The sequence below is a fragment of the Clarias gariepinus genome, chromosome 13 (assembly GCF_024256425.1).
Source record: "Clarias gariepinus isolate MV-2021 ecotype Netherlands chromosome 13, CGAR_prim_01v2, whole genome shotgun sequence".
NCBI lineage: Eukaryota > Metazoa > Chordata > Actinopteri > Siluriformes > Clariidae > Clarias > Clarias gariepinus.
In genome coordinates, this window is record NC_071112.1 from 32,562,887 (window position 1) to 32,584,616 (window position 21,730).

General features: G+C 41.1%; 2 protein-coding genes across 3 annotated transcripts; one reads left to right on the forward strand and one right to left on the reverse strand.

Moving 5' to 3' along the window:
* Window positions 1-1,011: 1,011 nt before the first annotated feature.
* On the reverse strand, window positions 1,012-15,853 carry wdr25 (WD repeat domain 25). Of its 2 annotated transcripts, none has more exons than XM_053509309.1 (6): window positions 14,694-15,849; window positions 7,977-8,124; window positions 5,764-5,894; window positions 4,676-4,846; window positions 2,931-3,071; window positions 1,012-2,740 (listed from the first exon to the last, which is right to left on the reverse strand). In XM_053509309.1, exons 1-6 carry the CDS (start codon window positions 15,255-15,257, stop codon window positions 2,519-2,521), a joined length of 1,377 nt encoding a protein of 458 aa, XP_053365284.1. In that variant the 5' UTR covers window positions 15,258-15,849; the 3' UTR covers window positions 1,012-2,518. The 2 variants fall into 2 exon arrangements, with proteins under 2 accessions (XP_053365284.1, XP_053365285.1); XM_053509310.1 differs by having other exon boundaries at window positions 2,552-2,740; window positions 2,899-3,071; window positions 14,694-15,853.
* A 372-nt stretch (window positions 15,854-16,225) lies between these two features.
* LOC128536287 (tryptophan--tRNA ligase, cytoplasmic) lies at window positions 16,226-21,713 on the forward strand. Its single transcript, XM_053510486.1, has 11 exons — window positions 16,226-16,380; window positions 17,949-18,070; window positions 18,235-18,448; window positions 19,157-19,265; window positions 19,366-19,485; window positions 19,566-19,748; window positions 19,933-20,033; window positions 20,284-20,396; window positions 20,594-20,767; window positions 20,862-21,002; window positions 21,127-21,713. Exons 2-11 carry the CDS (start codon window positions 17,957-17,959, stop codon window positions 21,283-21,285), a joined length of 1,428 nt encoding a protein of 475 aa, XP_053366461.1. The 5' UTR covers window positions 16,226-16,380; window positions 17,949-17,956; the 3' UTR covers window positions 21,286-21,713.
* The last annotated feature ends 17 nt before the right edge of the window (window positions 21,714-21,730 follow it).

Consider the following 21,730-nt stretch of genomic DNA (forward strand, 5'->3'; position numbering starts at 1 on the left):
AGTCCTGCCGGAGTCTCTGCTTGCACTCTACAGTTAATATACATTTACATTATACATTATGTGACTGTGATCAGACCTGTTATCTCTCCTCTTCTGTTCTCTTCCCCCTCTCTCCGCCCCGTGTGTCTCTTTGGGATGCGTCCAGTGTCTGGGGACGGTTTCACTCTACCTGGCCTCGACTGATGTTGACAGCTGTTTCTCTGAGGACTTGACTTGGCTGCAGTTGCTCAATAGTTCAGGACTGGAACTTCCTACAAGTCTACCTGAGTCTCCAATAACTACCTGGACTCCATATTAACATCAATTAACATCAACTGTTATACTGAACTTCCAGCCTCCTAACACACAGTATGAGTTTAGATCAATCCCTGCTATCCGTTATCACCCAGATGAGGATGGGTTCCCTGTTGAGTCCCCTGTTTCATTTATGTAGAATTTCTGACTCAACAGAGAAGAGATGAGTATTGAGCTGGTCGTTAACATCAAGCCAAATGTTTGCCGTATAAAGTCCTCGTGTATGTAAAAAAATATCCTACAATCAGTTGGTACGATTTTCCTCACAGTACTGAAGTGGTTCTTAACAATTAAACAGTTTAAAAGCTATCGAGGCAGCGTGTCGGCAAAGTGTGAAAACTGATACTGCAGCACCTTTCTCACTCCAAAAAGTTTTTTTTTTGCATCAAAGTTTGTGTATATGTATGTAAAATAACAAAATATACATACTTTTATCCATACTTATAATCTGGTTTTGGATTTCTGGTTGTTTTAATTCCCAAACCTCCCAAGTTCTCAAATGACTCAACTTTGTGAACTAAGAAAAAAAAATAAACTGGTCGGTCATTTTTTTATTAGTTGAAAAAATTTTGTTCAAACAAAAACATGCCAATTAAAATGTTTTAACACAATTAGATGTAAATATCTGGAAATGAAAACTGGAATTCAGATCTATTGTCTCATTCTCTTTTATTTCAAAACCAAATGCCGTTCCAATACTTATGGAGAAGTGCGTGCTGTGTGTACAGTAGTTGTAATGCGAGTCTTCATAAGCTTCACAGCTCATATGGAGGTGTGTTTTGTGGAACTGTACGTTATACAGAAATATGATGGGGAATCTAGGAACAAGCCGGAATAAGGCTGAAACATGGTGTAAAGGTTTAGGTTCATCCAGCTAGCAATGAGAAGCCAACACATGCTTTAGTCACTATTAATATTGTTTATAATATTTTACCTGATTAAAAACTGCAACTGCATTTCTGCATTAGAAATATGAACACAGTGATTTTGTTGTACAGTGGAACCTTGGATTGCGAGTATAATTCGTTCCGGAAGCGGCTCGTGTTTCAAAATACACTAATTGAATTTTCCCATGAGAAATATAAATACATAAAAATAACTAACACAAAATATAAAGTAAAAAGAAATCCTGACAGATATGTTTCCGTTTAAGCGCGCAGGCGCTGTGTATGTGAAGCTAAAGTAATGAGCCCCTCCCCCTCTCCCCCTTCTTGTCTTACACAATTACCCTTCCTCCACTCTTTTCACACACGCGCACGCACACAACAGAAACACTGTTTAATCAGAAAAATAAACAAGAAATCTCTAATGACACTCGATTAAGTGACCCACTAACGGAATCACTGCTGTAAAGTAAAAATAAAACAAATTAACCTGCACTTTACCTTTGAAAAGAATTGCGACAGCAGTGTTTCTGTGTAGAGCAGAGAGAAAGAGCGTGTGTGTGTGTCTGTCTGTGAAGGCAAAAGACTTTTCCAAGTTTTCCAAATCAAAATCTATTAAAAATCTTTGCTCGTCTTGTGGAACGCTCGCAAACCACGTTACTCGCAATCCGAGGTTTCACTCTGTAGGCTTGACGTCTTGGCACTGGCGAGGAAGAGCCAACGCCACTGTAACACACCTGCATACTTTCAACACGAGCGTGACACATCATTTCTGAATGTGTAAGTACTGTACAAATGTGAGTCATTAAAAAAAAAACAAATAGAAGGTTTTGTCCACTCCATGCTTGCAAAAACCTGTTATAAAAAAAATAGAAGTAGCACACTAATGTATTTTTTTCTATACCCATTCAATGCCAGTGATTTTCTTTAATGATTTAAACTCTGTAGCCATAACTATAATAGAGCTTCTCACTCGGACTCGGGTCCAGATCTGGACCACATGGCAAGTGTGGTGTGACGAACTCTGTGAAAACTTTTATTTCATGCTCCTGATTGGCCCATATGACTTTATAGTGAGGGTTATATCTCTGCCTGCTGTTCTGGCATCCACTGAAAGCGTGTGTGTTTAATTTTCGTTTAAACCTCATTTATAAAAATACTACTTTAGATGTGGACAAAGCCACAGATTCCAAGCCAGACACCACAAAAGCAACGAGTAGACTTTGAGTAGACATCTGCACATGCTCACACTGCATAAGACATTTATAAAACAATTGAGTTTTATTGTTATTTAAAAAAAATGTAATACAATTCAATTGTAAAATAAGTCCTTAAGGTCGTCAGTTCCATATTTTGATCTCTCCTCCCCAGTCGCACGTAGCAACCATAGCAGGTATTACAGGGTGGTAGGACGCACACACACACGCCTGCTGATGAGCATGGAGTGTGAGTAAGCTCTGTGTGCTCTGGAACTCATAGAAGTGCACAGATCCTGTAGAACTCCCCGTCACCAGTACGGTTCCATCTGGAGAGAACTCGCACTGCACTGCGTAGCCTTCCACCTAACGCAGAAAACAGATGCAGACAAGATGGGGGTCACGGTTGTGATTCTGTTGTTTTAATTTTGACATTTTTAAACTGACATTAAATAAGAGCAGTAGAGGGAAATACAGAAGAAATGAGGTCTGGTATTAAATCAATGGTATTAAACTCAGCGCACTTGGATCTGATGCAAGCAGAGAACGTATTAACCTTGTGTCCTTCATATCGCTTCCTCTTGTTCATCCGGTACGGCCTCTGGGACGAGAAGAGTGCCATGTAGTTCCCATTGGTCTGAGCTACGAAGGCGTCCTCGTGTGGGTGAACCGCCAGACTGGGACACGTGTATCGCTCCTGCACCATAAGCAAAAACGAACAGGCTGATATATTCTGATATACATTTAAGTTATATTAGTGGTCTGTTTGCGACTAGTTTTATGCAGTCGTGTTATGTTTTATGCGGTGAACTTTATTCCTGTGACTGACTCTCTGCTCTGCTGCGTCTGCCTGAGGAACAGAGCACAGGAGCTCATGTGAGACTACAGGAGGGCTGCGTTCACTATCGTTAAACAGTTCATGAGACCGAACTGTCACACGCTCACCTGCATTCCACAAATGTTATTGTTATGGAACGCAGCCCTGCTGTACTATCACACGACCTCCCGTATGCACACACACGGACACACAGTAGGTAAAGTCAACTCCAAAATAACAGAGATTCATTTGACACTTCATTTGGTAGTACATTACGATTGGTTTGAAATTATTTTCATGGCGATAAAAACAGCACTCTGCTAACTAACATGGGTGACACACAAGCGCTCAAAAGTTTGTACACCTCTTGGTTGTTCCTGATGTTTATTTCTTTCTACACTGCAAAACAACACTGAAGGCGTTTATCCAAAACACACAATAATCTCCTTTAAACAGTTGCTATTGAGATGTATATCTGCTCCTTCTGCTCTGTAAAGCTTCATAACGGCTCTAATCTCAGTTGTTAATTGGTGATTTCTGAGGCTGGTGACTCTAAATGAACTTCTCCTCTGCAGCAGAGCTCAGTTTTGGTCTTCATCATGGAGCTTGATGGGTTTTACTAACACACTCGGCTTGATACTGTTCTTATAAGAACTGTTCCAGAACAGCTGACCTTCATATCTTAAAATAACAACCGACTGTTAATGCTGTTGTTGTTACATAATTGCCTAAATCAAAATGAAATCCTCAGTGTTGTTGTAGAATGTAAAAAAAAATCACTAAACAAAACTTCCAAGTGACCCCTAACTTTTGAGCGGCAGTGTAGCTTAGCTGGCTAGCTAGCCAAAGGCGCTGCATGGTTTCATGGTTTCTAAATCATTAATTACGTTTGAACCAAGTGTTTAATCCACCGAGATGGTAATCTAACATATTTCCTGGGCTTCCTAACGTGCCAGAGCTGTTGAGGACAGACATGAAAGGTTTTAACTAGTCAGCACTTTCGGCTGCGGGGCTCGTGTCAGAACTGACTTAAACGGGTCAAAATCTGGCAGCCAAAAAGGAAAATGACCCTGTAGGGAGAACAAGAGATAAACGGAGAGTAAAAAAGTCTGTGCCTGATCACAGATAATGACGCATATCAGCACCGGACACCTCGTTATGTATTTTGTGTATTTATTTCTAGAGCACGTGTACTGTAGATCAGTTTGCTTCACACATTTGCTTTCCATTAAATGACACGTAATGTAGATCTGAACTCTGTTGTAGATTAGCAAAGTGTAAAACCAGCGTAATTAATTCATGTAAATTGATGCAAAAATGGCGAGTTATTAATTAAGTCCCATCTCGAAAAAGATGGTTAAACATTTTTTATTTCAGGTTTTGTCCACAGTACAGCACCGCACTCGAAATGAAATGGCTTCTGAGGATGAGAAAAGGAACACGATGCATTCAGACAATGTATTGTATAATGTGAAGTTTCTTACGTGAAACATCTGGTTGGAGATTTTGGCGGTGGTCACCGTGTCCCAGGCTATGAGGGTTCGATCTGCAGAGTCTCGACTGACCACGTCAGTGCTGCTCACAAACTCTTTCCCTTCACCCAGAAACAGGATGTCTAATGTCTGCTGAATCCCAGCCTTGTACGCTCTGACCATCTGAACAAACGCAGACGGGAAATATCACTGCAACATCTCCAAGACCGATTCTTAATCAACTAGGACTGCATATCTGCTTTAAACCACGCTCAACACTCTCAAAATCATTTTGATTCTTACGGTTGTGCACGTGGGTTGTCTATTTTTTCTTTTTTTTTTTACTTTAGACCTGCTGACCTTTAAAAAACACTTTTTCCCCCCTGAAAGCCGACTTGGGATCATAAAACCTTGTTAAACTATTTATATTAACATTCCAGCAGAAGCACTTAGAGGTCTCATTTATCAACCATTTACGTGCACGCATGCTTGTGAGTGAAGCAGGAACATGCACGTGTTCATGCACAGACTGTTATTTATCAATGTCATCTTGTGCATGATTATGCCTATGGAGTAACGGGAAAGTGTAACTAGGAGAAAACTGATTATAAGGATATCATATTCAATTAAGTGTCAATCATATCAGCATAATTAAGAGTAATTAAAAATGAACCTGGTGTTTACAAAGTGCAGAGAGGAGGCACTGATGAAATAAAATGAAAGTAAACTGATCTAAAGAGCGACTGCTTGAAGATAACACACAGGGAACGTGTTTTTTAAGGAGTTTCAGGAGACGTTTTATTTTTCAGGTGCAGGTTTAGTTGATCTGTGCCACAGGGACATTTCAATAATAAAAAAAAAAACCCTTAGGACAGTCTGGTATTTTTCCAACCCGCGCCTTTTCGCCCACGCTGCAATTTCAAATTGTAGCAACAGAAAAGGCAAAAATAATGAGTGACTTTCATGCCATCTCACGTCCCCTAGATGTAATAGGAGAAATAGAGTAGAGACATACAGTATGTCGTTATTAACTCGTGAAAATAAACAGCTAAAACCAAACACAAATCTTTGTATGGAAAGAATATTTTTTTTATATTTACCTTACAGGTTCGGGAATCCCACGCCTTGACCTCAGGACTGAATCCCCCAGACAGAAACAGGGCGGGGTCCGTGGGCTGAACGGCGAGACACGTGACCTTGAATTGGTTATCCACCCGGGCAACCACCTGACCTAAAAACAGACATAATACAATTAAAAAACAATGCAATTCATATGATTACTACATCACTTCTGACTATAATACCTGTGTATAAACACACAATCAAACTGAGAGCAAAGAAGGAAAAGTGATCTACATACTTTAGTTTAATCCCAGGAAACAGGAAACAATCATCAGTTACATTAATTAATTGTTAATTTAACATTTGTCTGTATTAGTTCTGTTTTAGTTTGAATAACTTGATAATTAGTGTTAATTAGCTATTAAAGCAGCACTGACCCTTACAGTCGCGGGTCGTCATCGTCACTGTCGAAAAACTAAACTAAAAAGACAATCGTCTCTTTTCGCTGCAGTTATTCAGGCATGTGGAAATATTTTCTTAACAAAAATATCCGACTGTAATCCGACACCTTGTTTGAGCTGGGAATTACACATGGACCGATGATTCATTTTTAGCCCATTGTGATTTTCGATTCAGTTGGATTCAGCAGCACTAATGGTCACTGCCTGATTTATTTTTAAGCAGCTTTATTTCTCACGGCAGTGGATCCCAACCATGGTCCATATTCTAGTGTTCTCCCTGCTCTACCACGCCCACTTTAATACAGAAGAGGCTGATCATTAGCTGATTGGTTAAATCAGGGCTGCTGGGAGCTGGGAAAACACTAAAACGTGCGGGGCAGAAGGTGAGACCTACTGTATTTAAGGTTCATTTTATTGTCATTGTACTACAGTAGTACAAAGAAACTGACTGCAATCCCATAATGCTGTGATTCCTGCGTTAGCTGACAAAAAGTAAAACACCACCTAAAAACAGCAACAAAAAATAATAATAAAAAATAAATAAATTATAATTTACTTAAATAATTAAATTAATAAATAAAGGTGATGTTACCCAACATAAACGTTAAATAAAACTAGTCAAATAACTATTAAAACTATCCAGATAAAAACTAAATAATTAAGTGGTACTGTAATAACACAGATATTAAAGGGGGGAGGGGGGTTAAAACATTCGGCTGGGGAGTAAAAAAATTTTGTGCGGTAATAGTGCACTAGTAACACACACACATATTTACATCAGTCTGTCTGTTCGTGCTTTAACAGATGCTGTATAACATCTGCATGAGGCCAGCGGTGGTGATGCCCTGAGTGGTTCGAGGCTTTAAGGATGCTACGGTCTTTCCTGAGGCAGTAGGAACCGTAAGGCTCCAGGGAAGGGGGGGAGGCCGACAATGTTTTCCTGATGATCCTCTGGAGTGCGTTCTCAAACCACACGGGGATGCAGAGGGTCAGCACGCCCTCTATGGAGCAGAGGTGGAAGGACACCAACAGTTTCTCTGAATAATTGCTCTTCCAGGGGATCCTCACGAGGTAACGCCACTGCTATGTCCCAGCGCTGAGGTGTTTGTGTTCCAGGTCTTTCTTTTGGTAAAGAAGGCCAACTCCCCTAATGCCCCCACACACCCCCTCCCCCCGCTCCACACGGTCCCTGCTGATGTATAAAGGCTGCATGTCTGATTTGTTTATTCTTTCTGTGATCTGTTCTTTGGTCTTTGTGTTGTTGAGGATCAGATTGTTGTTGATGGACCAAACTGACAACTTTTCCACCTCATCACTGTTTGCAATGTTACAGGTTTTGAAGTATTAAAAACTATTATATTTAAAATAAATAAACTATTTAAAATATATAATAAGCATTAAATTGCATTGCTCAAAAACTTCTACACTGCACTCCAGTCCACTAGGTGGTGATATTACACAAAACTGTCCATGAAGTCACAAGAAGGAGAAGTGATAAACTCCCTCTACTAATTACCTTCATTAAAAAAAAACTGACCCGATTTTATTGATTTAATCTGATTCTGATCTACTGTAGGTAAAAGAAATGCACAGAATATACTGTCTTTAAAATTAAGTTAAGCTAATTAATTAAAAAACGTTTACATTGCACTTTGTCCTATCACGGACAAAACTGCGGCGTGCTCCTCTGTGCCACAAAGCACACAGTATGAAATGCCTGTATGAAATGTCAGTGCGGTATCTCTGAGAGCATGGAGACAGAAGGATCACAGATGGATCACATGACTTACTCGTCTCTAAATCTGTCACAGCGGTCGTGTTGTCGAAAGAGCCAGAAAGGAGGCGTCGCCCGCATGGCAGCCAGCAGGCATCTCGTACAGCCCCGGAGTGGGCGGAGTAAGTCTGAAGGCACCGCCCACTTCCTGCACCATCCCAGACCTTCAACCACAGAGAGATGATGTTAATTGTTAATAACCTTAATTAACGTGTTACATCGACGAGATCTTGGCTTTTGAGTAATTAACAGATTGATGTTTGTCCCCAAGATGCTTTATATTACACAGATGTTTATCTGCTGCTTCAAAAAATAGAGCTGCCCTCTGTGACATTTTATATTAGCCGTATATAGATCAGAGATGATGCTCCGGCAGGACATACAGTGCAATACTTAATCACATACGTAATTTTTTAACATTTATCTCTTGTCTTTATAACAGGTTCGAGTGAAAATGTCATCAACTGAAGATCCTCCACTGATGTATACACACGGGCGGGGTTGTGGTGTTTTTCCATCACATTTGTTGTTCTCCTTCTAACCCACTGTACACAACGCTGTCTGAGTCCATGCTGTTCCTCACACACTCTACACACACACACACACACACACACACACACACACACACACCTCGCAGTCCGTCCAGTCTGGTTTGGAGCTCGACTGATTGACGCTGTACTGCTATGGTCTGATTTTGTCTAGTAATGTTTGTTTGTCAGATACCATCCTGAGGAACATCACAGCTGTTAACTGCTACAAACTGCCAGGACACGTTCGTTAAAGGCATTTCATCACCGTCTGCAACGAATAAACTTATTGATCCGCCCAGACCCGGTTCACGTTTTGATCTGCAAGCAATATAACTTCGACAGATCATCAGAACAGACCAGATATGAACCGAACATGCTGTACTCTGCTGTACTCCCACACAGCCAGTGATGTGACTTTCCCCTTAGGAGTTCTCACAGCAAGAAATGTAGCTTTTATCGTATCGTTTCCTATCTCTCAGTAAGACACGGTTTCTACATGAATGAAAGGATTACATTTTAAACAAATAAGAGCAAATAAAAATAGGCTTGGATTCCAGCAAGGTCGGACTTCCTGCTTCATGTCGGGAACGCCGGCCTCCCAGGAACTCCTTTAATGGCTTGAACGTGTGTAAATGTCTTGAAGCGAGGTTAGGACTGCACTGTGGCTATAACTCCCAGCCAAGTTCCTGTAACGTGCGAGTGGTGTTGGTGAATGAGTGTGTGTACAGGTCACACACACAGATGCGTCATCAGCATCGATTATCAAAGATCAGGCGTGAATCGTCAGTCGGGATCGTCATTCATGGACATACATCCTTGTTTAAAACGTTTGTGCCGTTCAGATGTTTTTCTCATCACCGTACTGTACCCGACGCCTTCTGTAAACGTCAATCACCTTCACACCTTCATTCTTCTGCTCATGAGGCAACAAGTCCTGGTTTGACTGAAACGTCCCTCGTAGATGTGAATATCATCTGTGTTTTCAAATTCATCTTTTAATTTCAAACTCAGATGTCTTCAGTTTATATTTTAAAATATATATCTTGCTGTTACTGTATGTTGCAGAGACAAGGCTGTGAAAGATTCCTCACATGTTCAGTACATTAGAACACAATCACATCCCATCTGACCCAACTAGTCGAGTGAGATCAGACAAGTAATGCATCTCCCTGCACAGCCTCGACCCAAATCGTGCTTGACGCAGACAGAGTTGATGGATACTGAAAGCATGGCTGGATGACTGAAACGATTGAACGGTGAGCCGATGTGCTGTGAGGCATTTTCTCACGGATTTTCATCAAACCTGGCCTGTGGCTATCCTGGCCTCTAACACTTCTTTAGTGCAGTTGGATCTCATCATGTTAAAGCTCTGGGTTACTGATCAGAAGGTCGGCGGTTTGAGCCCCAGCTCCACCAGGCTGCCATTGTGGGCCGTTTGAGCAAGGCCCTTAACCCTGTCTCCTCCAGGGGGCGCTGTATCAGGGGTGACATTGTGCTCTGAGGCCAGCCCACATCCTGAGATATGTGAAGAAAGTAGTTCACATGTAAATGTGACAAATAAAATATAAACTAAACAGTGGAATAGTCTCAGCACGCCTTAACAAATGATAAAATACAACTCCTTTAGGCGCTGATTTAAGTGAAATTATTTTTTTGGTAATTCAGACTAATGACGCTGAACTTGTCTAATTAAGAGTTAAGTTCACATCACTGAACTTGGTACGCACCTCTCCTGATATTTCACACAATGAGATTTCCTCAGTTACAGCGCAGTCATGTTTTGCTTCAGTCGATCCGGACGAACTGGAACGTCTCGCTGTGCATCATTAATCATTTTGCTCTCTGACAGAATTCTCATCCATTATTCATCATCAGAAAAGAGACTTGGTGTAGAGCAGCAGCTGGCTGATCAACATAGGCGACTGTAATGAATTAATTATTTGTGTTCAATGAGAACAGACTTTAATACACAACTAACCAAAGAACTTACTTAGTTTAATGTTTCATTTTAATACAGCACCATAAAAAATGAGAAATGTGCATTTGTAAAGGAAGTTATAGAGGAATCACATCGGTATTGTTGGCTCGGGGTAGGCTCGTCATCAGCCATGCGCGAGGGCAGAGGTCAAATCCCAGCCAGTGCCCCAAACCCAGAGAACCCAGAGACTGAATGTAGGGCAATAACGATAGTGTTTCATCATTAGGGGCATAAAACCTGTGCCGTGTTAAATGCTTTGGATGGTCCACAGTGGCAACCATTTAACGAGAACAACAGGAGAGGTCTTCACAACCCTTTTCTTACTGTAGGGGAAAAGGTTCCGATGTAAAAGTATTATAATATGTAATTATATATATTTTTCCCCCTCATGTCTTTGGGATAAACTGGAATACCACCTGCACCCCAGGGCTGAAAGAGCAAAATCTCCAAAACTACACTCCACAATCTAATGCAGGTTTTTGATGCTAGTGAATGTTTATTATCCTGATATAAAGAACATGTCAGTTAAAGGAAAAATAATCCATAATTACAGTAACCTGATTTCCAGCTCCTAATGACTTCACAAACATGACAGAGATCTTGAACGCTGCCTGAAATAAAGACGTCATTTTGAAAATAAAAAATAAAAAGTCTACCTACCTGGTATACCATGGCTGTCAAATTATTTATGTAATATCTCTGTATTTGAAAAGTCTAATGTTAAATACAACAAAAGAAATGATTATTTCTTTCAAAAATTCAATTAAAGTCTGAGCTGAACAGGAGGCTTTGTTTATCCTCAGTCTAACGAAGCCCAGTAACTAAAACCTCTCCAAAGCCAGCAGCTAGAGGAGTGAAGGCCAATTTTCTCCTGCCATTCCTCGGTGGCGTGCGTGCCCGCGGGGATCTATTGTCAGATGTACGGCCTAACTAATGATGTGCTCTCATTTAACAAGCAGAATGCAGCTCTGAAGCTCCCTAAGAGACTCATCCATTTCTTTCCCTGAATTTCATTATTGAACGGCGCGCAGCACAGACGCGGCATCACGGGATGCAGCAGAGCTCTTATCAAGAAGGGCAGGAACAAATGAGACCTCGATAGAGTCTGAGACGGGAAATAAACAGCAATCATGCTCCCACGTGTCAGGGTGGAATATACAGCAAAGATGCGAACGATCAGGAGAATTAAAACCAGCTAAAAAAAAAAAACAGTAAGTGCCTTAGAAACCTTTGCTTACTGCCTTTCACCTCCTGAATAAACCTGGTGGTCTTTAAGGTACCTTAAGACTCATTTAAATTTTCAACATCTTCATCTTCTTCATCCTGAACTAGATGTGGCTCAAAGCCATAAAGGTTGACCAGAGGAACACTGCCCTTCAGTGAAAAACATAAAGTACTGCTTACAAACTCCAGAACCCAGAATCGCACTCCGATCTGAGCTCGTTACATATTAAGATTCTATTATTTGTCACACACAGAGATGAGAAAACAAATAGATTCTGTGATGTACGGCGATCCTTTAGTGTGGCGATTCATGTATCGCTACAGCGACTCCAAACTCTAATTTACATACGATTGTACGGCGGGGCCGCGGCTTATGAACGTCAGCCTCACAAATTATATACACTTGTTTTAAACTTGTTTGCGTCAGTTTTGTGTGTAGATTTAGTAAAGACATAGCACCACGGAACCCAAGAATGTTATCAAGGACGGTAGCAAGAAGAAAAGGAAACCGCTTTCAGTTTGGGTTTTAAAGCAGCTGGTGCCGAGAGAAATCATAGATTAATGTAAGGTTTAATGTCTATTTATTTCATATTTTACTTCATTTACATGTCTTTACTAAATGTTTTGCACAAATATAATGTTTGAAATTTTGGGAAATTATCAGCATTAACATTATTTCCTACGGGGAGATGCGCTTCACAAATACGAAATTTCGCCTGAAGAACTCAGAACCCACGGAACGGATTAAACTTGCATGCTGAGATACCGCTATACTTAAGGGGATAAAATTTTGCAGTACCTCTACAATCCTGCAGGTGGTGCAGTGAACCATTCACACAGTAGCAGCGTCCACTGTAGTAGGAGCAAATTATTTTTCCAAATTTTGAATTAAAACTAAATGCAAAAAAGTATATGAAGATATGTATTTTTACTCTTATGATGCTTGAAGAATCACAAAACAAGTTGAACTGGATACCTGAATATCTTGATTATTCCGAATTGGCTGGGCCCTAGTGATTCCCGTCCCTGTTGTCACCTGTTTCCGCCCAGTGAAATGGTTTTTTACACATTCCAGTTAGGTGGTTGGGGTCAGAGCACAGGGTCAGCCACGGATACAGCGCCCCCTGGAGCACACAGGGTTAAAGGCCTTGCTCAAGAGCTCAACATTGGCAGGTTGTACACTGGGGCTTAAACCCCCGACCTTCTGATCAGTAACCCAGAGCTTTAACCCTTTGCCCCTGAAGATCCTTTTACAATTGAACCCTACCTGAAAAATCCTGAAACCTGTTGGGGTGAACACTGGGGAGTTGACATCTCTATACATGTAGGGCTGTAAGAGGACACGACCACCTCCATCCACCACCATCCACTTTAGCATGTTTTATAAGAGTTCGTTATTTTATTTCATTACCATCATCTAAAATTTAGGTGATTGAACTGTTTTTATTAACAATTATGAAAAAATAAATCAGTGATTCAGTGATAATGCTGCACTTCATGTTGACCTTGACAGACTTCATGATGACACACAGAACCTCGTTGAAAAGAAATGCAAAAGCAGGAGAAGCTCATCAGTGTGAGACTGTTTCTCCAATCGTTACGTCCAACTCACACAAACCTTGACTTGGTTATTTAAAGCTTATCTAATTACACACGTTAACATCGCGGCGCTTATCCTTAAACAAAATCAAAACAAACGATCAACTCCAAAGTGCTGACCTTCAGTGGTGAATACAGAGCGGTCAGATAAAACCGCTTCAATGGCCGTGTGCACACAGTGAGCATTTCATTCATTACTGGGAACCACAGGCTCATTAATTTAGCAGTAATCAGACTGCACACTGATTAGTACAGTTCAGGGATGAAATGAGTAATGAGAAGAAATTGGATGAGTTGCACCAACTGCAAATGATCCTGCACCCCAGCAGCGCCTCGCGCATAAATCACACCATCTGCTCTGCTCGTTCTCTGAACACGTGCGCTGTGAAAGCGAGACTAATGTCCCCTGCACACCGCGAAAAAGCTCAATCCTGAATATTTACAGATGTGATTATTTAAAAAAAGGTCACATGGCAGCACAGCTTCTTCTAAACCTCAGGAAAGGATGCAGAGTGTGTGTTAGAGTGGACCTGTCTCCTTCACCTTGTCCTTCCTGAAAAGCAGGAGACACACTCCACGAGCATCACACACACACACGCACGCGCATGCACACACGCACGCGCACGCACACGCACTCCAGGAAGCCTTGTTTATAAATAAACAGGTTGTACTAATGTCTGAAGCGAGCTGACGCTGTGTATTTGACGGGGATTTAGTCTGGTGTCTGCACTCGGGATCGTCTGTGACATCATCAGCAAGACAAGTCACACTGTTAAACTTTTTATGGGACTTAGATTTATGTTTGATTTAAAAGTACGAACTTACTAATGCATAAACAAAGCTGGATGTAAATACACACACACACACACACAACTCTAAACAGACGTGCATTCTGATCATTCCCACATCTTAGTATTTATTCGCCATTCATAAATAAAGGATCAGGGGGTGGAAGCGTCTCCTGGGTCCTAATGCAAATACTTTGACAGTGATGGATAGTTAAAGAACCTTGTTCAGGTCATAGTAAAGGAATTTCCTTGCGTGCAGGCTCACAACATCACAACAAATCCTACCATCATGGTTAAACACAGCACACCATCATTTGTATGAATACAGTCATTTTATAGCAGCATTAAAAAAGGGATGCACAAACATTATGTTGCCAAAAACCAGAGCCATGATGCCAGTTTGGTCCTGTTTTTATTTACTGTATGTTGAACTTCAACCAAATGATTTTGAAACTCTATTGCAGAGCTTAATGTGGAAGCCAAAAGAGAGAACAATATTCACAAACTGAGATATATCAAAGTCTAAATAAACTTGCTTCGACACATACCCTCCATTTCTTTAAGGTTTATAGATGCGAAGAACCCAAGCCTGACTCTGAAGGTCACACTCTCACCTTGAAACTCTTGTCCATGGAAGCTGAGAGCAGCAGGTGGCTGAGATGCGGCACCGGGCACCACCGCACCGTGTTCACCGGGCCCTGATGAGCACGAAGCTGATGCTGAACACGTCGAGGCAGCTCTCCTCTCACGGCTTTCCCGCCGAGGAACGGCCTCACTGCCTCGGACACTTCTGAGAGACGGTACATGTCTGCACCCTGAAGGTCAGGTGAAGTCTCAGTGAGCTGAGCCGCCGCTGGCGCAGGTGGCGAGATCATCTTCTGTCTCTTTGACACGTACGGTCTCAGTCCACCGGGAGTGACCTGGGGTCTTTTTAAACATGCAGAAGTTTGTAGTACAGGACATGTTGACCCGGGCCACCTCGGACCTGACATGGTTTTATACTCTTCTGGTTCTGACGTGTAGAGACGGGGTTCTGGTTCCGGCCTCTTCACGTGTAATGGAAAGCTTTGATTTGTTTCTTCAGACTTCTTAACTGAATTAACACTTTTCCCTGTCAGCGTGTCCTCTGATTCTAAACTGTCCTCACTGTCACAGTCATAATCTACTAATGAATTCATTGTGTGATTGAGTGAGAAATACAAACAGGTTCAACTACATTTGCACAGTTAGAGAAACTGATTCTGCCACCTGGCGGTAAGGTGTAGAATAAGACTGAGACACAGAAACAAATGATGTGTGTCTGTATCTCTGTTAACAGTTTACAAATCTAGAATTATACACTTTAATTAGTTTGACGTTTCATTTATGTTTAAAGTGAATGTTAGAATTCAAGAGTTAGTTTCAACTAGTCATATATTTAAAAATGACAAAATCTAATTATCATTTATCACTCATTATTTATCGATTTAAGATATAAACATACTCTCGAGTGACTGTTAAAGCCCTTATTAAATACTGCTATTATTTCTTGCTCTTACGTTTCACTGTGAGCGCCGCCATCTTGAAGCGACGTCATTATAGCGCGACGAGGAAAGATAGGAGCTCTCGCAAATAGCATTTCCGAGTGGGATTCACGAGGTGCTTGCTTACTCTTTTCTATAATAAATAAAAGGCTGTTTATCGATATTAGTTATTAACAAAAAAAAAAAACTCGAGTGATTTAAACCTATCGTTTGTTCTTACATTTCACCGTAGTATATATATCTATGACGTTTCACTACGAGCGCCGCCATGTTGAAGTGACGTCACCTTATCGCGACAGGGAAACATTGGGTGCTCTCGCAGAACGTTTCCGAGTGGGAAGCAAAACAGATTTCTTGCTTATTTGACAGACATTTTTATATTATACGGCAAATAAATGTGTACACATGTGACCTTTTGCACTCATTTCAAAACACGGGCAGTAAAATGAATAGAATCAGAGTTAAAAACAGGAACGTTAAACGGAAACCTTAGCACACGCGGAGAAATCCGCCTGATCTGTCACAAATTAAGAGTTTTTTATTATTATTATTATATATCATTTACCTAGGAACACCACAGGAGTTCGATATAGATATGATTAAAACGTGTTATATGCAGTTTAATGCGGTTTATTCCAACTACATATGTCAAATCCGCGTATCTGGAACCATTATTTGTTTCCTGTGTTGCACCCGGAAGCATCTTGCTGTCACACTGACGCTCTGAAATCTGATGTAATGTGTTGAGGAGAAGCCGGGGCTCATTGATCAGCACACGGTACTGAACTGCTCTATAAACTCGCTCTATTAACATTCATAACTGATCTATTTAACACAGATCGTGTTTGAAAGTCAGCTACAGTAGCGCACTGTGACAAGACTGTCAGTTATTTAGCCCAGGTGGCCGTAATGTGACTGTATTTACATCATGAGGTTCAGACTGAGATCCTGAGAATAGTGTTGACTCTGTTATAATAGTGTTAACTCTGCTCTACTGGGTTACTAAGTGTGTTTTAAATGCTGGAGAAATTCCTGAGTCATTCCCAGATGAATCCAAATGAACTAAACACTGAAGGGTTCAAGACAGGAGGCAATGTGTGAGGTTTTCTATTTAAAGAATAATAACAATACATTTTGATTTACTGAAAAACAATACACAGATCTTGTAGATGTTACAATCTATGGACAAAAGTATTTCCACATCCATGTGAACAATATGGAGTGGCTCTCTCTTTTGCAGCTCTAACAGCTTCCATTCTTCTTTGAAGGCCGTCCACAAGATGTTGGAGTGTTTCTGTGGAAATCTGTGTTTATTCATTCTGTAGAGCGTTTATGAGGTCGGGCACGAGAAGGTCTGGCTCACAATCGCCGTTCCAGTTTATCCCAAAGGCGCTCGATGGGGTTAAGGTCAGGGCTCGGTGTTCGGGCCGGTCGAGTTCTTCGTGGAAGAACTCATCAAACCGTGTCTATAGTCCTCACTTTGTGCACTGGGGTGGAGACATGTTGGAATAGAAAAGGGCCTTCAACAAACAGTTGTACAGTAGTACTAGCGTAGCATTGTCCAGAATGTTTTGTTATGCGGAATCTTTTTTAAGATCGCCCTTCACTGGAAATAAGACGGGTTAAACAGGTTTGGCCAAATATTTTTGTCCATATAGTGTACATTTAATACAGCGTGAGCCTTTACATTTCTGTACCACTTGTGTTAAAACATTTTTGGCACTGTCTCAGTACATCTGGTAAATTCACATAACACTATGAGAGCACACACACACACACACTTTTTACACCGTAACAGATATTTAAACTTTATGCATGCAGTATCTGAGCTGTATTTTTTTTGTTTGTTTTTTTCCTGCTGTTCTTTTAAACCTCACACAGTCACACATTAAGCACATGTTTTATGTTGCTACGGTTATTATTGTACGAGTTATGAAACATTTCTCAACGTTTAATTTACACTATAGCCGAAAGTTTGTGGGCAAGAAACTAGAATTCTGTTTGGATTGATCTGAAATGAAAGGATGACACGGTGTAGTCCAGAGGGACAGGGATCACGCGACACAATGGTATCACAACATCTCGGTACTGATTTGGTTAATATTGCAATTCTATAAGTATCACGATTTTATAAATATTCCAATTCGATATTACAATTTTTCCCCCAATATTGTTACAAATGTAAACCTTTAAAAAAAATTTGAGTAATTAAAAGTGAGCATTTCCAACGACCAATCACACACAGCTGGAGCTGTACACGTATAATTAAGTTATGACTTTAAGTCATGTTTCATCACAGCAGGTAAACATTAAACTGATAGACATGCTTTTTTTTCCATATAAAAGGGTAAAATATGGCAGACTGTCAGGGAGACGTGAATTGTAACCTGACCCCCATGGAAGTCTACGAGAAACTGAACCTTCAAGGAGACCAAGTCCGATCTCTGAAGTCAGAGAAAGCTGCTAAAGTAAGTCAGAACAGCCATATATTATAATTATTATTAACACAACTGGCTGGTAATGTAAACTTTCCCAGTGCTGCTGTTTTGTCCCATCACATGTTTTATATTCTTGATAAATTAATATAAATTAAGGTGAAAATGTGATTACAGGCTGTAATGTGTTTGTTCAGGCCGAGATCGATGCTGCTGTACAGCTGCTGCTAAAGCTGAAGGTTCATTACAAAACACTCACAGGGCAGGAGTACAAGGCCGGCTGCCCCCCCGCCACTCAGGAGGTTTCCTCAAGCAATAACGGACCAGCTGCGGAGGACGGAGATGACCAGGTGGATCCCTGGAACGTGTCCACCACCAGTGCCAAAGGAGTGGATTACGACAAGCTCATAGGTCCGAGTTCATAACGCAGTTACACACAATAGTCAGCAGGGGGCACTAAATACCACTGTGGTTAAGTAAATTCACGCAGAGCAGAAATGTGAAGTAAAAGTACAGATGTTTGCTGTATGATGTAGTATAGCAAAAGTGAAAGTATTCTTTAGGAAAACTACTTAAGAAAAGTACAGATGCATGTAATAGGTACTTAAGTACGCTAAAGCAAATGTTTTTAGTTACCTTCCACCTCTGAACTAAACATTGTTCAAAATATGACAAACAATTATAATAAAAATATTTTAGTCAAATTGCTGTAGTATTACAGGTACGTGAGGTTGCATCACACAGTCTTAATCTCTCATTAAATGCTGCTTTAACATGGACTCTAATATTCCACTAATAATCATCTCGAACACAACCATCCGACTGATCCAAAAAAGCACTGATTGGCTTAAATTTCACGTTCAAGCAGAGAAAACTGTAACCAATCATATACAAGACTGAATTCTAATAACCAATCGTAACACAGAAGGCGAGATCTATCAGAAAAGTTTGAAGCAAGATCTAAAAGTTCTGTTACGCTTCCGGCATGTTCCTTAAATCCATTTTCCTTGAAGTACATCGTGTCCCGTGTGGTTTTGTTCCTGAAGCAGTACGGCGCTGAGTGTTCAGAGCTGACTGATCAGATCATAAAGCTCAACCCGGAGTGTTTTTTGTTCACAGTGAGATTCGGAAGCAGTAAGATTGATCAGGAGCTGGTCGACAGAATAGGCAGAATCACAGGACAAACACCTCACCGCTTCCTCCGCAGAGGAGTCTTCTTCTCTCACAGGTCGGCCAAAAAAAAAAAAAAACATTAATATAAATTATACACTCTTTCTGCTTGCCGCAGAATTTTTATATGATATGATTGTTTTTTTTTTCCCTTTTAGAGACATGCATCAGGTTCTGGACGCCTACGAGAACAAGAAGTCGTTCTTTCTGTACACGGGCAGAGGGCCTTCCTCGGAAGCGATGCACATGGGCCACCTTATCCCCTTCATCTTCACTAAGTGAGTACGGTCAGGATGAAGATCTCTGAATGTGAGAACGCACCGCAGTCTGACACGTACCCGTGTACCGTGTGTCGCAGGTGGCTCCAGGATGTGTTTAACGTCCCTCTGGTCATCCAGCTGACCGATGACGAGAAGTACCTGTGGAAGGACCTGACGCAGGAGCAGTGCCACCGCTTCGCCGTGGAGAACGCCAAAGACATCGTCGCCTGTGGATTCGACGTGAACAAGACGTTCATTTTCTCAGATCTGGACTACATGGGGTAATAAAAAAAAAAAAAAAAACGTTCAATTATGTTAGTGAGAGATTGAGAAATTATTAAAGGTGGCTCTGTTATTAATATATGAGCTCTGAGAGAAAAGCTCTGTACTGTAGGAATACAGCTTTAAGATCCTGATCATAAAAGTGATTTCATATTTGTTTGTGACGTGTCGTCGTCTCCGCAGCATGAGTCCGGCATTTTATAGAAACGTTGTGACGATACAGAAGCACGTCACGTTCAATCAAGTCAAAGGCATATTCGGATTCACAGACAGCGACTGCATCGGTAAGTCACCCTGAAACTGTAAAACTGCCGCGTCAAACTTTTTACCTTGATGGAGTCCAAGTACTAGTGAAACACTGGGATAAGTGCATTAGTGGGATCATATAGAGAAATAAAGGGAGTTTTTACTCTCAGGACTGTGTTCTGTACAATTAAACGTCCCGCTTTGACTCGAACGCCCCTTATAGAAGGCACAAAATGCTTCATCCTTACTCTTATCTCTCTGCCTCTGTGTATTATTTGTCTTTTTAAGGGAAGATCAGTTTTCCTGCAATACAAGCAGCTCCTTCCTTCAGCAGCTCTTTCCCGCAGATCTTCAACGGCAGGAAAGATTTGCAGTGTCTCATCCCCTGCGCTATTGATCAGGTCAGTACGTCTGTGGTTTGTTTTATTAATTTTATTGCCAAGGAAAGTTTAAATGAGGCATTGCACATTAAGACTCAGAAAGTAGCTGGAACGTACTGTATGTACATCACATTTTCCTGCAAATAAATTGAACCAAATGGTTCCGGTTGTAAAGAATGCGCCTCAAATGAAATCTAAAACATATTTTCTCAACTCAGGACCCATATTTCCGCATGACGCGAGACGTCGCCCCTCGAGTCGGCTTCCCCAAGCCCGCTCTCCTGCACTCCACTTTCTTCCCTGCGTTACAGGGAGCTCAGACCAAGATGAGCGCCAGTGACCCAAACTCCTCCATTTTCCTGACTGACACGCCCAAACAGATTAAGACGAAGGTACCATACGCGCCCTTCACCCCCCGCCAAACACTCAGCCATACACTGCACCGTTTCAGATCCTGAAGTCATAACCCGAATCTGGTTCACGCAGGTCAATAAGCATGCATTCTCTGGGGGTAAGGACACGATCGAGGAGCACAGGAAATACGGGGGAATCCCAGACGTGGACGTCTCATTCATGTACCTGACCTTCTTCCTAGAGGATGACGAACAGCTGGAGAAAATCCGACAGGTAGAAAAACGGCGCACGGCCAACATGAGATGTGCTTTCTTGCACAAAACAAGAATTCTAAAATTTTTCATGGAGTTAAAATATATAAACTGTATTTTGTGTGTGTGTGTGTTTTTTCCTTCAGGATTATTCCAGCGGAGCGCTCCTGACTGGTGAACTTAAGAAACTTTTAATCGAAACCCTTCAGCCAATGATCGCAGCTCACCAGGAGAGACGCAAACACATTACAGATGACATCGTGAAACAGTTTATGACTCCACGGAAGCTCGACTTCAACTTCTAATACAAGGGATGGAATGGAACTTTTATTAGTTAAATTAACATTAAATTATCTTCTGGCTCAAATGTACTGTACATCATCGCAATATCCACAACACACCAGGACCACTCGTATCACAAGGTTAAACAAGCAAACCAAAAAAGTTAGATTTATGTCCAGTAAGCTGTCATGAAGGAAAAAAAAAACAGATGGATAACAGCCGCAGTCATCCAGTCTGGACTTTCTGTAGTTCAGTAGAAGTGTCCAGGTCACAAGGTCTAAAGATGCCAGAGGCATTATTCATATGTTTACATTTTGACAGACGAAAACAATCACATGTCTCTAACGTATAACGTCTGCAGTACCGTCTGTGAAGGCGAACATTATGTAATAGTGATGTGTGAATACCATGTTATAAAATATCAAATTAAAGATAATAGTACAACACTCAATAGACCTCATGATTAAT

What these genes read in the sequence shown, in the direction of transcription:
- wdr25 (XM_053509309.1), bottom strand. Translation starts at nt 15,257, where the DNA reads ATGAATTCATTAGTAGATTATGACTGTGACAGTGAGGACAGTTTAGAA. An exon ending in CCATGGACAAGAGTTTCAAG is followed by an intron (nt 8,125 to 14,693) that starts GTGAGAGTGTGA and finishes CTGTGGTTGAAG; the next exon opens with GTCTGGGATGGTGCAGGAAG. An exon ending in GGGATTCCCGAACCTGTAAG is followed by an intron (nt 4,847 to 5,763) that starts GTAAATATAAAA and finishes GCGTTTGTTCAG; the next exon opens with ATGGTCAGAGCGTACAAGGC.
- LOC128536287 (XM_053510486.1), top strand. Translation starts at nt 17,957, where the DNA reads ATGGCAGACTGTCAGGGAGACGTGAATTGTAACCTGACCCCCATGGAA. An exon ending in GGATTACGACAAGCTCATAG is followed by an intron (nt 18,449 to 19,156) that starts GTCCGAGTTCAT and finishes TTTTGTTCACAG; the next exon opens with TGAGATTCGGAAGCAGTAAG. An exon ending in TCAGATCTGGACTACATGGG is followed by an intron (nt 19,749 to 19,932) that starts GTAATAAAAAAA and finishes TCGTCTCCGCAG; the next exon opens with CATGAGTCCGGCATTTTATA.